This window comes from Brassica napus, chromosome A9 (assembly GCF_020379485.1).
Source record: "Brassica napus cultivar Da-Ae chromosome A9, Da-Ae, whole genome shotgun sequence".
Classification (NCBI taxonomy): domain Eukaryota; kingdom Viridiplantae; phylum Streptophyta; class Magnoliopsida; order Brassicales; family Brassicaceae; genus Brassica; species Brassica napus.
Genome location: NC_063442.1, coordinates 35944143 through 35958249, shown reverse-complemented (window position 1 = coordinate 35958249; position 14107 = coordinate 35944143). Strand labels below are relative to the sequence as shown.

The 14107-nt window shown below is 35.0% G+C and overlaps 3 protein-coding genes across 4 annotated transcripts; all 3 read right to left on the bottom strand.

Annotated features, from left to right (window-relative positions):
- Positions 1-494: 494 nt before the first annotated feature.
- On the bottom strand, positions 495-2262 carry LOC106451572. The gene has a single exon (XM_013893519.3). It carries the CDS (start codon positions 2003-2005, stop codon positions 665-667), a length of 1341 nt encoding a protein of 446 aa, XP_013748973.1. The 5' UTR covers positions 2006-2262; the 3' UTR covers positions 495-664.
- Positions 2263-4622: 2360 nt separating this feature from the next.
- On the bottom strand, positions 4623-7462 carry LOC106451573 (agamous-like MADS-box protein AGL18). Its single transcript, XM_013893520.3, has 9 exons — positions 7279-7462; positions 6955-7150; positions 6104-6212; positions 5953-6008; positions 5770-5869; positions 5641-5682; positions 5204-5245; positions 4982-5127; positions 4623-4876 (listed from the first exon to the last, which is right to left on the bottom strand). Exons 1-9 carry the CDS (start codon positions 7295-7297, stop codon positions 4786-4788), a joined length of 801 nt encoding a protein of 266 aa, XP_013748974.1. The 5' UTR covers positions 7298-7462; the 3' UTR covers positions 4623-4785.
- Positions 7463-8998: 1536 nt separating this feature from the next.
- On the bottom strand, positions 8999-12113 carry LOC125574921 (xylan glycosyltransferase MUCI21-like). 2 transcript variants are annotated; one of them, XM_048741218.1, is made up of 3 exons: positions 10892-12113; positions 10742-10808; positions 8999-10274 (listed from the first exon to the last, which is right to left on the bottom strand). In XM_048741218.1, the coding sequence occupies exons 1-3, from the start codon at positions 11088-11090 to the stop codon at positions 9080-9082; spliced, it is 1461 nt and encodes a 486-aa protein (XP_048597175.1). In that variant the 5' UTR covers positions 11091-12113; the 3' UTR covers positions 8999-9079. The 2 variants fall into 2 exon arrangements, with proteins under 2 accessions (XP_048597175.1, XP_048597174.1); XM_048741217.1 differs by having other exon boundaries at positions 8999-10263; positions 10732-10808; positions 10892-10944.
- Positions 12114-14107: the final 1994 nt, after the last annotated feature.

Genomic DNA, 14107 nt, shown 5'->3' with positions numbered 1-14107 from the left:
TAAAGGTAACATTTGTTCATACATACAATACCAACAAGGGTAGGTCTGAGAGACCCATAATTGATGGGCACAAAAGATATGAATATATCCCCAGACAAAAATAGATATAATATATCCTTAATATAAATAATGAAATAGGATGCATTACCGTAGTGAGAGCATCTAGTAAAAATGTAAAACTTTATTTTTTTTCTTTCAAAATAGAATAGTTTCATGATGCATTGGAATATTCTAATTATATTTTAAAAAAAGTGAAAATGGAGTATAACAAAAAAAAATGATTATTTTATTTATGAGTAAATCCATGTTTATTCAATTATGAAATGATTTACTCTACAATTGGAATAAAAATAGAGTGACATTATAGCATTTCTTACAAAATTATGGAGTACTTTGACAAAAAAAAAGGTGCATTACCGACATTTCTAAAATAAAAATGCAAATACTCACTCATTATTTTCCTGTTTTTATATGATTATATCAAGAAGACCAAATCAATCACAAATATAGAACGTGGACATAAATAAACACCATCCGGGAAATAAAATCTGAAACCATAACAAATGTCAAATGTGTACAAAAAACCTATTAAAATACAACGAACATCTTTGCTAATTTTGTATTTTTCCACATTTTTTTCCAATTTCCACAATAAAAAATAATGCTAACAGTAACTATAGACAGAAGAATCTAACTGAGAAGCCGAACAAATACGTTTCATAATAGCCGCCGCCAAAATATTACCGCGTTGTATTATATCATGCTCCTTTATCGACGAAGCCGCCGAGTTTCTCGTCCTCAACTCAGCGAGCGAACTCGCTTCCGCTATCGACTCACTCGGTCCCACCACTTCAAATCCCTTCGTCATGTGAACATTCCCCACGAGTTGACTCAGCACGACGGACTCCGACGCGGAGCTCTTCTTCTTCCGCTGCTGCTGCATCGTCGCCCTCACGATCTCGGTGTGCATCGCGCTCGATAACCTCCTGATCCCTCTCGCTCCTCCGATCATAACCGCCGGGTTAACCTCCGACGTTTTCTTGTGCTTAGAGAAGAAGAGGACTGTCTCGGGGCTCCGGTTACGAATCCGGGTTAACGGATCGGCGAGGAACAGTGAGGTCTTCGCGTCGACGAGCATCACGTGCTTGAAGCTGCGTCTGACTCGGCCCAACAGCATTGGGTAACAGGCCCATCTCCTCAAGGCTATCGGTACGTGGTCCATAAACCCGGATAGCGAGTTTTCCGGGTCTAACTCGGCCACGTCGAACCCCACGACCGAGCCGTGAGTCAACGACTCGGTCTCGTTACTAGCTCGGTGAGTCTTCTTCCCCCAAATAGGCTCAGACGTGTCGTTCTTCGATTGGTTCTTCGTAAACCGGGAGAGATTAAACCCCCAAACCGAGTCGGTTTGATTCGAGTTCCGGCACAAGTCGACGAGTTTTAAGAACGAGTGGTTCTCTTCTTCGATCAATCCATCGAACCTCTTGGAGTTGGATAGTAAAACGACGTCGGATCGGGAAGTGACTCCGGAGCGGTGTAGCAGCCTCACGAAGAGGCGGAGATCTTCCTCCGTCGTATCGGAGGCGATATGAGCGACGATGAGATCGTGCATGCGCTTGGTTCCTCTGAGAAACAGAGTGCCCATCCCCTGGAGAGCGAAGCGGTTGCGGTTGCGGTTGTTGATAACGCCTCGAGTAGTTCTGGGGACGACGTCGCGAGTGAGGAGGAAGCGACGGTGGGAAACGGCGGGGAAGCCGGAGGAAGGCTCGAAGGTGGAGAGGGTGAAGAGGAAGAGGGTGAGGAGGAGGAGGAGGATGCAGATTGAGATTGTGGATTGAGCTTTGGAGAGGAGGAGGCGGGAAGATCTGGTGCGGAAGAGTGTTGTTGCCGGAGATGAAGAAGAAGAAGAAGGAGAGACGTCGGTGTGGTCAGGGAAGAAGACTAAGAGCAAGCCCATTCCTCTTCCGCTACTCTTCGTCTCTTTCGTTGTTGATATCAAACCCATTCTCCCTCTCTCTCTCTATAGAGGAGCTTCTTCTCTGGTTAGTGGTGACGAGAGGCTGAGACTGAGCAGAGCTTTCTTTTTTGGCTTTCTTCTCGAATTCGCCTTTTAATATTTTTTTGCGTCGAATTTGATTTTACTTTACTATTTATTGCTCCCGGGTCGGGTCATGTTGGGTCAGATACTTGTTTTGGAAACAAACGAAAAATGTGGGAGGAGACTGTTAATTCAATTTTTTATTATAAATTTAATCAATTTAAGTAGCATTTATACTAAGAAATAATTCGAGAGTGAGTATGTGGCCTTTTTATTAACTATCATTGTTCATGAATAATGAGAGAGGTCATTAGTTAATTGTATCGAGCCTATAAAAACAGAGTACGGTGTGATTAGGCTATGTATTATTATCGTGTTTTTAATAAACCAATTTTGATTAACACGGGGTGTGCCTAATTTTCTTTAAAAAAAAAAGTTTGACCATTCACTTACTCCATGTGTAACATTGAAAAATTTAGGAATGTGTGAATAATTACTTTGACCATTACATTGCGTACCGATTTTACATGGAGTTTTTGAAGTGATTTGACATTTATGGAATGTCGTTTTCCAACGAGATTGTCCTTAATTTCGTGTAGTTATTGGTTTTTCATTGAGTTTAACTACCTAGAGACTTTACTAGAAGTACTATTGTGTAACTTTTCGATAGCTTTAACTTTAATGCATTAAATAGGAATTGAAGCCATAATACTCACTTGGATGCAGTTGAATGGTGAGTAATTAACTACCTAGACACTTGCTAGTAGTACTATTGTGTTAAGATAATTATAGTGCATTATTTAGGACTTGAAGCCAGAATACACTTTTTGTTTTTGAAGCCAGAATACACAGTTGAATGCATAATTTGATCGGTGAGTAATTAAAACTGATTGCACTCTAAGCAACACATTTTTAAATACTTTAGCATCTCTAACCAATCTCTGTTTTTAACTCTATAATAGTATTTAAATTCAAAAAAACTCCAATTTATTTCTATTTTTTTCTCCAAAATAAAAATTGCTATTTTTCTCTATATATAGTGGAAGAAATAGTATTCTTTTATATCTTGTTCTGTATTTGAAGATGTTTATTTAGAAAAATACATTAGAAAAAATTCATCTTTATTATAGAATTCCTCTATTATAGAAGTAGAAATAGAAAAAATACATTGGAAATGATCTTATAAGGTTGAATATTAGTACTTTATTTTACAAATACCATATTTTTAGCTAAAATAATTAGGTATACTAAACTAAATTAGTGCTTAATCATCCTTTTAAAAAAATCCTTTGAGCCAAAAATGGCAATATACAGGAAGAAGAGAAAAAAAAATGTCAGAAAAGTGATGGCCTGATGGGAATGCAGTTAGTACTCCAGTCTTAGGCCCCAGTTCATTAAATCTACCCCCTTGGCTACAGCTAGGATCCGTGATCCGACGGTGGATACGTGAGTAAGGGTCGTAATGAATGGATGAAATTAAAAGAAAAATCAAAAACCCGGGTCATAGTATAAAAATGGTGATTTGACCTTTTTGTTTGGAAGTCCGTGAGAACAAGTGTGTAGGTGTTGAATGCTGACGATGGTGCATCTCATTGGAAGCTTCTGATGAACCTCCTGCACACGTGGAGGTGTCTCCTTCCACTGCAGATTTCCCGTTCTAGGCAGTGTGCTAAAATAATTATGTTCAATTATTTCGTTTAATTAATTGTAATTTGTTACACATTAATATCGCTATAAAGTATTAATGTTTTAGATTTTAACTAATGCATTTAGATTTTAAGTTGAAATACAAATTAAATATAAAATATGAATAGTAAAAATTTATTAAAAATAAATAAAACTAAAACAAAACCCAAAAATAATATATAAAATAGGTGTTTAATTTTTATTAATATGTGTACAAATCTTAAAACATTAATTCTACTATATATTACATTAAAAAGGCTAAGTTACTCATTAATGCGCTCATAATAAAATTTTAAAAATGTCCAATAAAAAAATTGGTTGATCACGACTTGTAGAGTAGTACTTACAGACGGAAATAAAGCAGCTTGTACCTTTTGCCGCTTGTCAAGCCCCTCTGGTGAATTTTTTTCCCTCTAGAAATACATAAAAAGGACTCAATAAATTTTATTTATTGTTGCACGGGTCTGAGCAGCCTGTCCAGTTTATGTTTCTAAACCATGCTCAAATCGTCGGCGACTCCTTGAATTGTCGGTGGCCTTTGCACATTTTTGAACTTAAACCTGTATATAAAGAGCCCAAAAGCTTAAAAAAGAAAAGGAAAACACATTGTAATCCATTACATAATTGGCCCATAGATATTGGGCTGGGCTTTAAATTTCATTCGAGCTTATCTATTATGAGACTGGTTAGTTTATTGTCAACGTAGTAATATTCACAGAGTAGTGCAGCTCAGGTTAGCTTTTATTGATCACATTCATAATACTGGATTCACGTTTTGAATTGTTCTTCTACTGATTCATTCATTTTCAGTTAGAGATGTTGATGTGTTCGAAATCTGTTTATACATAGTCTGGAAATATAATTTCATAACTAATGTGTGCATCGTTGGAAAGTTTAGTAAGAAAAACTAATGTTTTCTTTGATTATTCAAATCCTTCTTGATAAAAAGGAAAAAATGTTCACCTAAACACATAATTAAAACTCTACTTGAGAAACAATGATAATACACCATTAAAACCTCTACTAAACACCATAATTAGGAGATTAACAATTGATATTAATTAATCAGAAGCAACTTGACTTCCAGAGTTATCATAGGGCGATTCAATCTTCGGCTTCTTTCTCTTTGTCCAATACCCCGATGACGACAACCTACGACAAAGACAAAACACACAAGTTTTTTTTTTCTAATTCTCAACAGAACACTAAAAAAAAACTTGAGACACAAGATAGGGGTTTTTGTTTGCAGCAGCTTACCCCAGCTGCAAGGAAGTGTCGGAATGGGGGTCGTTCTCGTCATCATCGTCTGATGAAGAGCTCTCAGGCTCTGCTTGTGGGCTAGAGAACTGAGGTATTTCACTCAGCCCTTTTGGTCCTGATGAACCTCTCCCCAACATCTCTACCTGAAAGTGAACTTAGACATGAACTCTGTACTGTATATATATGGTGAAGACCAAACCGAACTAATGTAAAGGGTACCTGTTTACGCAAGATTTGGTTCTCTTCCAACGCTCTTTTCTCCTGATTAATTATTAAGCAAATGAAACAAAGATGGTGAGATTTTAGTATTGATGATGATACAACTTGAGTAGCATTGTTATTAGGGCAAATCTCCAAAATAGCACATTTCTAAGTTTATATCACAAAAATAGCACTCAAAAACTAAAATGACCAAAATAGCATTTTATCTTTTGAAAAATTTAAATTTTTTTATTTTTCAAAATTTGAAATCTTATCCCCAAAACCTCACTTCTCAACTCTAAACCCTAAAACCTAAACTCTAAACCCTAAATTCTAAACCCTAAACCCCATCCCTTGAGTGCTATTTTTGTGACTTTTGGCTTTGATTGCTAGTTTGGGAACAAAAACTTGATTTAGTGCTATTTTGGTCTTTTTCTCTTGTTTGTTATTATTACCTTTAACCGGGATCTTTCTACCTGGTTGAGCAAGATTTGAGTCTGAAACAAAACAGAAGTTTTGTAAAGTCAGAGATGATTCAAAGATAGATTTCTTTTGGAATATAAATTGTTATATGCTCTCTTCACCTTTTGATCCTTGACGCTATGCAAGCTATCATTCAACTGGTTCTCAAGAGAGATAAGATCCGAGAAACTCATACCCTCAAGCTCCTTACCCTTCAGCCTCCTAACAAACAGAAAGAAATAAAACAATGAACCTAACGAAACTTCATACAAGACACACGTTTTGTCCAGGGAGAGGAGACATACTGAATTGCAAGCTGTAATCTCTCAACTTCGGACTTCATAGCATCATCTTTTGGCAACTGCAATAACAACGGAAAATCCATATAAACAAAACCAAAATTGAGCAAGAAAAAGGGATACAATTATACAAGAGTCTCTGCTTATGGATACATACCACAGCACCGTTCTCTTGTGAAGAACAGAGTAGAAGTTGTTGTTCTTCTCTTTGTTTATGATCATGGGACGCACCACTGTATCCATATCTTGAAAGGGTTTGCTCCATACTTTAACACATTTCAAACAAAAAACAAACTCTCCATTAATCACACCGCTTCAGAAACAAATCGACTCTTCTATGGTCTACTAATCACATAACTACATAACCCAATGGTCCCAAACTTAGATTCCAAACAAGTACGAAACTTTCATTTCATCAACAGCTTTAGGGTGTTTATATAACTCATAACTATCACAAATCACAGAGAGACACAATCTTGAGTCCTTAACCACAAAACCCATTACAAAAACTTCACAACCAACCCTAAGATTTATCCAGAAAATACATTTCGAGTACTTTGCTCTGTTTTCAAAAATTCTTTAGACACATAAAGGTTAACTTTTTATATCTTTTCAAATCTCAAATTACAAATAGACACAATCTCGAGTCCTTAAACACAAAACCCATAACAAATACTTCACCAACAACCCTAAGATTTAGCCAGAAAATGCATTTCAACCATAAAAAAACACTTTACTCTGTTTTCAGTAGCTATAGACACAAAAAGGTGTAATTTTTTTACCTTCCAAATCTCAAATTACAGACAGAAACAATCTCGAGTCCTTAACCACAAAACCCATAACAAATACTTCACCACCAACCCTAAGATTTATCCATAAAATGCATTTCAACCATAAACAACAATTTTGCTCTGTTTTCAAACGCTTAAAGCACACAAAGGTTAGATTTTTATCTCAAATGAACCCAAAAGCAAAAGGAATCATGAAGAACTATTATCATTTTGTTACCAGCCACTGGAGAAATCGTAAGCCTTGCCGGTGCTAGAGAAGATGATAAGAGCAACCTCAGCGTCACAGAGGATAGAAAGCTCTCTGGCCTTCTTCATCAACCCGTTACGTCTTTTGGAGAAAGTGACTTGACGACTGTTCACATTCTCAATCTTCTTAATCTCAATCCTTCCTCTCCCCATCTTCTCCTTCTTCTCTGAACAAACCAATCAATCGAAAACAGAGTAAGCTTTTGTATTAATATATAGGGAGTAATGTGTTTTGTTTAGGTAATTTGATTCAATATGACAATAGGGAAAGGAGGCTAAGGAAAGAAAAGTATACCAAAATTAGGGTATTGCATAAAAAGATGGAGTTACTATAAGTAGCAGTTTTCCATATTTGGTTTGCTTTGCTAATTTGCCTTGCTTCGTCCTCTGTTTTCTTCTTTTGTAACTTTCTTCCCTCTTTTATAAACGCCTTGTTTGGTTTGGCTTCTTCTTTTTCTATTATTCTTGCTGTATATATACAAGTATAATATCCTGCTTTGCTTTGGTTCATGCTTTTATGACGGTTCTTAAACTCAATCTAGTAAAACAAAAACAAAAACAAAATTAAAAGTTATTTTGTTTCATAAGAAAATGTAATTTCTGTTTAGAAAAAAATATAAAATATCAGAGAGAATATCGGAAAAATATTTGGTCAACTGTTTTTAATTATTATTTTGACAACATGAATCACTCATATTCTATAGATCATATATTGTTATCTTTGGATATTTTGTATACCACGTATATATAATAAGTTAATCATTTATTCGTGTAAAATTTAAAGATTATATACAAAATTAACTACAATGTTTTAGTTTTTAATATATCAAGATTTTAAGACTAATACATTTGTTAAACGTGGCATTGCTTGAAGCAGAAGACGATAAGAAAATGCAAAAGCTGTGGCTTTAACGTTTCTGTATATAGTAAATCTCAGAGGGAGAAGAAGATTATGTTTTCCCTAATCTGAATTTGTTATATTTAAAGGAAAAGCAGATTTCCCTTTTTAAGAAGACTTTCTATTGTAACTGAAAATATATATATAGAGAATAACGTATATTGTATTTCGGAATTATCAGAACATTGGAGAAATACTAATATTGGCATGTAGTAAATCGCTGATTGAATGGGTTGGCATTTTTTGTAAACATATGATTTGAAAGGAAATATTGCATATCTGGAAGTATTTAAGTAAACTATTTATACAGCTCAACACTTTTCTTTTCAGTGTAAATGATAGCTTAAGATATGTGTTTACGACTTTAAATATAGTTAAATCATTAATGCTGGGTTTTTCTTTTTGTGGGGGTCAATATCATTTCTTATTCAAATTTGAACTTTCTAGCTTGGCCTGAACAATTTAAACCGGTCTAAACTATGCTAAAAGTTCAATTTTTAATAAATAAAATAAAAGTCTTGCATACCACTCCAAAATGGTGACATTACAAAATTGATGGTACAAACACCAATTTCCATGCTCTTTCCCCAATGTGTATAACCAAAATAAAATGGAAAAGTACTCTTTCTTTTCCTTTAAACTTTGCAAAACTCATTTGGTAACCTGCCAAAAAGAGAACCAACCACTTGTCGTAGCTACATGCAATTTCTATTACTTTTTTTCTTAATATATAAAATAGTTTAAATCAATTATATTTGAAGAAAATAATACAACTTGATGATAATCACGAAAGATACATAAGACTATAAATAGCATATTCTTTTTCTAGATATGGTCTATATCTTTTGTAAATAGAAACAAAAATTATTGCTGTATATCCAACTTCTACTTGTACCGCGAATCTCGCTAATTTAATTTGCACACAAGGTCGAAAAAGTTATAAAGACGTAAAGTGCTATTGGTATATTTAGGCCTAAGAACAACGCACATTTGGGCCTCTAGGCCCATTATGATTTTGATGTGCTAATAAGAACTTATTGTGCATTGTGTATACGTTTAAGTGATTTCTATACAAAGACAAAAGTTTCCAACCAATATAGCTAACAATTTTCTGTTTATGCACTCTTCTACAAACTGTTTATACAAAGCTTAAACCAGGTTTAGTTGGTAACATACTATCTGATTAGTGAATTAATAGTCACTTGCTTTGTGTAATGGAGAGCTTATAAGCACGAGACAATGGTTTCATGAATCTTTTCAAATCAAGCGTCACGTTTTGGCGCTCAAGATAAATCTTCTTATTGTAATCCCATCCTTTTTTAGTAAAACTCTTTGGATCTTTAATTATCGGATCATCTTCGCCATAATCACCGTATAAAGAACTCTCTCTCGGTTTAATCTTGTAGCCCATGTACTTCAACCTCAGCTTCTTGGCCGGTTCTCCATAGTAAGTCTCAGCAGCCCACTCGGTTCCTAACGGTATAATCTGTATAAACACGGTTCTTGGTTTCAAGAAAAAGAAATGTGTCATCGCAGCTCCATGGACACCGATCATAACATCACTAGAGTTCAATGATCTGTAGATTTTCGCCAGCTCTGTTGTTTTGTCCGGTCTCAAAACCTCGACAAAGAATCCAATCTCCTCGGCTAGTTTCACCAGAAGATTCTCGTTAAGTAGCACTCTTGATCCGTTTCTTGACATAATCACAAGTTTTGGTTTGAAACCAGTCTTGTTCTCTGCTTCTTCGTCTTGAATCAATCCGTGGATACGTGGCCAGAAAGCACGATCCAACACGCTTCTAAAATCAAGAATTGTTTTGTTTCCAAGCATTAACGATGAGTCAACACTCAACTCGTCGTGAATCTTTAACCGTACGATAGCTTCTTTGAAACAGTGCGTTCTCTTGTCTCCATTGAAGTCTACTGGAGGGTGATCAGAGAGCTGAGAGAGGATATCTTTATATTTAGTAACCCACCAATTACGATACTCAACGATGACAAACACAACCCTCTTGTTAAAATGCTGTGAAGTGATGAACAAAGGGATGATTCCTTCGTTGAACTCGTGGTAAACGTTTCCAGTGTATCCACCCGTTGAGAAAAACACAGCGGGAACGTTATGGTACACAACATCGCATACATTGTTGTTGTTGTTGTGATGTTCATCATTGACATCTTTGTAGACGAGATTGAGTTCTTGAACTGTTTCCATCACACTTGTTTCCCATTTCCTTGTGTATGGTTTGATCTTCTCACGGGGTTTGGACTTGTTTTTGAAGGATGTGAAGAGGAAGATTGATGAAGATGTATAGTGTGTTCTAACGTCTCCTTTCATGATACATATGTCTGATCTAAAACCGGTTCTGTCACAACAAATTGTCCCTGGAGGTAGCATAAACAATTCAGACAGAGACATAAAAGAGTGTTATGAGACATCAGTTTCGGTCGTATTAAGTATTAACTATTAAGGCCTGCTGTTATTAACCGAACCTGCTGAACCAAACCGTAAAGTTGGTTTTTGGTTCAGTTCGGTTCAATTTGGCAACTATAAGTTCCGGTTCGGTAATCAATTGGTTCGGTTTTCTAAAAAAGGTTTTTTAACCAAATAATAATAATCTTAACCAAAATTCAGAACTAAACTAACCAAAATCCAAACTGAAATAATCGAGCTAACGGACTGAACTTAACCGGAAAATAAAAAACTTTGGTATAAAATTTTGAAACCAGAGTAACCAAAAATCGAACCTAATCTTTTCGGTTAACTTCGATGAGATTTCAACCCATCCGAACTAACCGACTCAAACTAACCAAAGAAAACCGAAACCAGTGTAACTGGGAAAGAAAAATTACCATAGGAGAGCCTGAACATAGAGGTGCAGTGAACTGTTCATAAGGAACAAGTCCTTCAACTTCTCTGTTAAAAGCATCTGCATAAAAGACAACACTCACAAGTCACAAACCGGAACTTGAGAAAAGCTTATGAAAGAATCTAGCAAAAAGGTAACTTTACCTATGAGAGAGAAAGAGGAGAAGCTGAAGAAGTAGCAGCAACAGAGGAAAGAGAGAAAGATGATTGATAGAATCTTTTGTTTTGCACTCTTTAAGTATCCTCCGCCTCCGGGAGCGGCGGTGGCATCACCGGAAGCACCTTGTTCAACTGCAACTCTAAGTTTTTCTCCTTTTTTGATTAATCTGTGGTACTGCACCATATCTGGGAAGAAAAACCCACAAGCAAAGTTTCGATTTTACGAAGCTTCTAATCTTCTTTTTCGTTTAAAGACGTTTTTTTCTGTCTTTATGGGATTTGCTGCGTTCTCTTACACCAAGAGAGAAACAGAGAAGATGGGAATTTCAAAAAGTATGTTTCAGAGAAACAGAGAACGGATTTTCTATTAAATTTATTCTAGATTTTGATAATTTTTAATATGGAATATCGAGATTTATGTTCAGTCATCACTCATCATACTCAAAGGAGAACCCGAGAGACGTGTCAAAGAAAATAAGTTTTTTGACTTTGTGAGAGACGGAACTTTAATCTTTGAATTTTTTTTTTCCCTGCAATTTCATTGATTCAATTACTCAAACGTAGCATACATACATCACCAAAGCCTGCAGCATACACAAAAAAACGACCTGCTGCACCACTACTAAACCCCATACTTACATCAAAAAACTACAAGAGCAGGATCATAACCAACATCCCTACTCTAGTTTAACCCAAAAAAATTTGGCAAGACACACAATCAAAGGCAGCGGCTTTCATTGACAAACAATTCAAACAGCCACGGAGGGTGACCATTCTGCACATACGACCGGATCAGTCATTGACAAACACTTTAATCTTTGAATTTAGTGTACTTTTTATTTTTCACAGAAATTAAACTTTACAGTGTATAGACGATTCTTGTCTGAGCTGAAAACAAAACTAATCTTTACAGTGATTATAATATAGTTACTGTACAACATGCGTATTATGGATTAGTTCCATGTTTAGACCGGGGTTAAGGGAAATTAATTTGGAAGTGATGAAAAGATGTTCGTAATTCACGCAAACGAATAAATGGTCAGCCGGTGGGCCATCACCATATATCTAGCCCAATTAACGGAATGTGTTTACTGATTACTAGCTTACTACATAGGATGATGTGTTTATACGAGCTCGACATTTTTATCCGTTAAATTTGACTAGAGATTTTTTCCGCGTTTCGCGCGGATTGTGTCTTATAAATTTATTTTATTTATAATATTATTTGTCGGTTTTTTTCTTTTACATTAACTTCTTATTTTTTCAATGTTAGTTTTTCTTAATTTAGATTTATATATTTATAATTTTTCATTTTTCTTGTTGTAGATGGAGAATTATATTTTTTATTGATGGTTTTTTCTATGTGACATAAACTTTTTGAAATTTCAAAATAATGTTATATATAGTACGATTAACACATTAAAGAAGAGAAACATATTCAGGCACATTTTACACAGGTTTTATATGCATAATTTTAAACATTATATATGTATATATTATAAGTTTGAAACATGTAAATGCTTTCTAAAGCTAAATACTTGTTCCGAGTTTACATAACTTATCGAAAGTTTTATCTCTTTTTAAATTCAAATCACAGAAAAAATATATCAAAAAGTCAGTATAGATGGGTTTTTTGGGCTTTTAAATCAACACTGAAAAATTACATGAATCAGATAACAACAGTTTTATAAACAACTGGATAAAATTTGACCAAGCCAAAGATTTCCACACAATATATTCTTTCTTCTTCAAATTGCGAAGAGCCTATAAGCACAAGAAAAAAAATCATAATTTTTGTTTTCACTTATATAACATTTTTTCTCCTTTACACACAGAGTTTATTACACTGCTATAAGCAATGGAGAACTCTATTCATATAAGATTCACATCTATCTATGCATTTTGACAAAGAAGAATTTTAGACATCTTTAGTTTCAGAATGGACCAACTTCAGTCATATACACTATATTTTCTCTGTGATTCAAATCTTACAATTTTAATATATGTGCAGATTTCCATGTGAAAAAGCACGCACACCATCTATCATTCAACCTATTACTTTTTCCAAAGTAAACACTATATTCCTCGTTTGGTTAGCTCCACAAACTAATCTCTTTGGATCAGTTTACTAAAAAGTATGGAAACTAATGTCAGAAAAGAATATAAACACTATCAACAATAAATATTGGCATAAGACTATTTGGTTCAAGGAACATATTCCACGTAATGCATTTATATCATGGTTGGCTTTGCGGAGAAGAGTGCCAACCAAGGATCGCTTGAGGCGTTGGGGGTTAAATGTCTCAGGAACGTGCGTCCTTTGTAATCTGGAAATAGAGACTCACCATCATCTCTTCTTTGAGAGCTCTTTCTCTCGCTTGATATGAGAGCCTTTTGCTGCTTAAGTTTGGATTTCTCCTCTGGCGGATCTACACTCTGTTGCAGCCTGGATCAATCAACCTCGCGTCAACGCAGATGCGCATGCTACTCCAGTCATCAAGCTCTACTTTCAGTCAGCCATCTACCTGCTGTGGAAAGAGCGTAATGCTCGTGTGTTCACAGCTGTCTCCTCACCTTCATCAGTCATCCTTGTCTCTCTCGACCGTATGATGCGTGACCGTCTCCTCTCTTACCCGGCTAGTTCTTCTTTCTCCTCTTCTCTACTTCTTTTTATCTTTCTTGTATAAGACCTCCTTAAGGCTTTTTTTACCTTGAGTTGTTGTTGGTTGTTTTTGTTTCCTTGCTGTAATAAGTTGTTTAAAAACAACAGTGTAACCTTTCAGAAAATGATAATCTTAACATCTTACCAAAAAAAAAACAACAAATATTGACTTATTTATGTGAATATATATTTTATTTTAAATTATTATAGTGGACGAAGAAGGCACCATAATTTGTACAACAAATTTTCATAGATTCACCTCATCATGCTCACCATTTTACCATTTTAATTACATAATTTTACATGAGCTTCTTCACCCTCCCCGGTTATTTTCTCTTTATTTATAACTACAATATAAAGTTATAAACTATATATATTATAGATTAGTAATTTATTTACCCTTGAAGTCTAACGATTAAAAATAGAACATAATTCAATATAGATATATGATTCTATTAATAAATTAGCAGTTACAAATTTGAAATTTCTAGAAATATCAAAAGTCGTATGTTAGTTAATTATCTTCTAAATGATGTCTA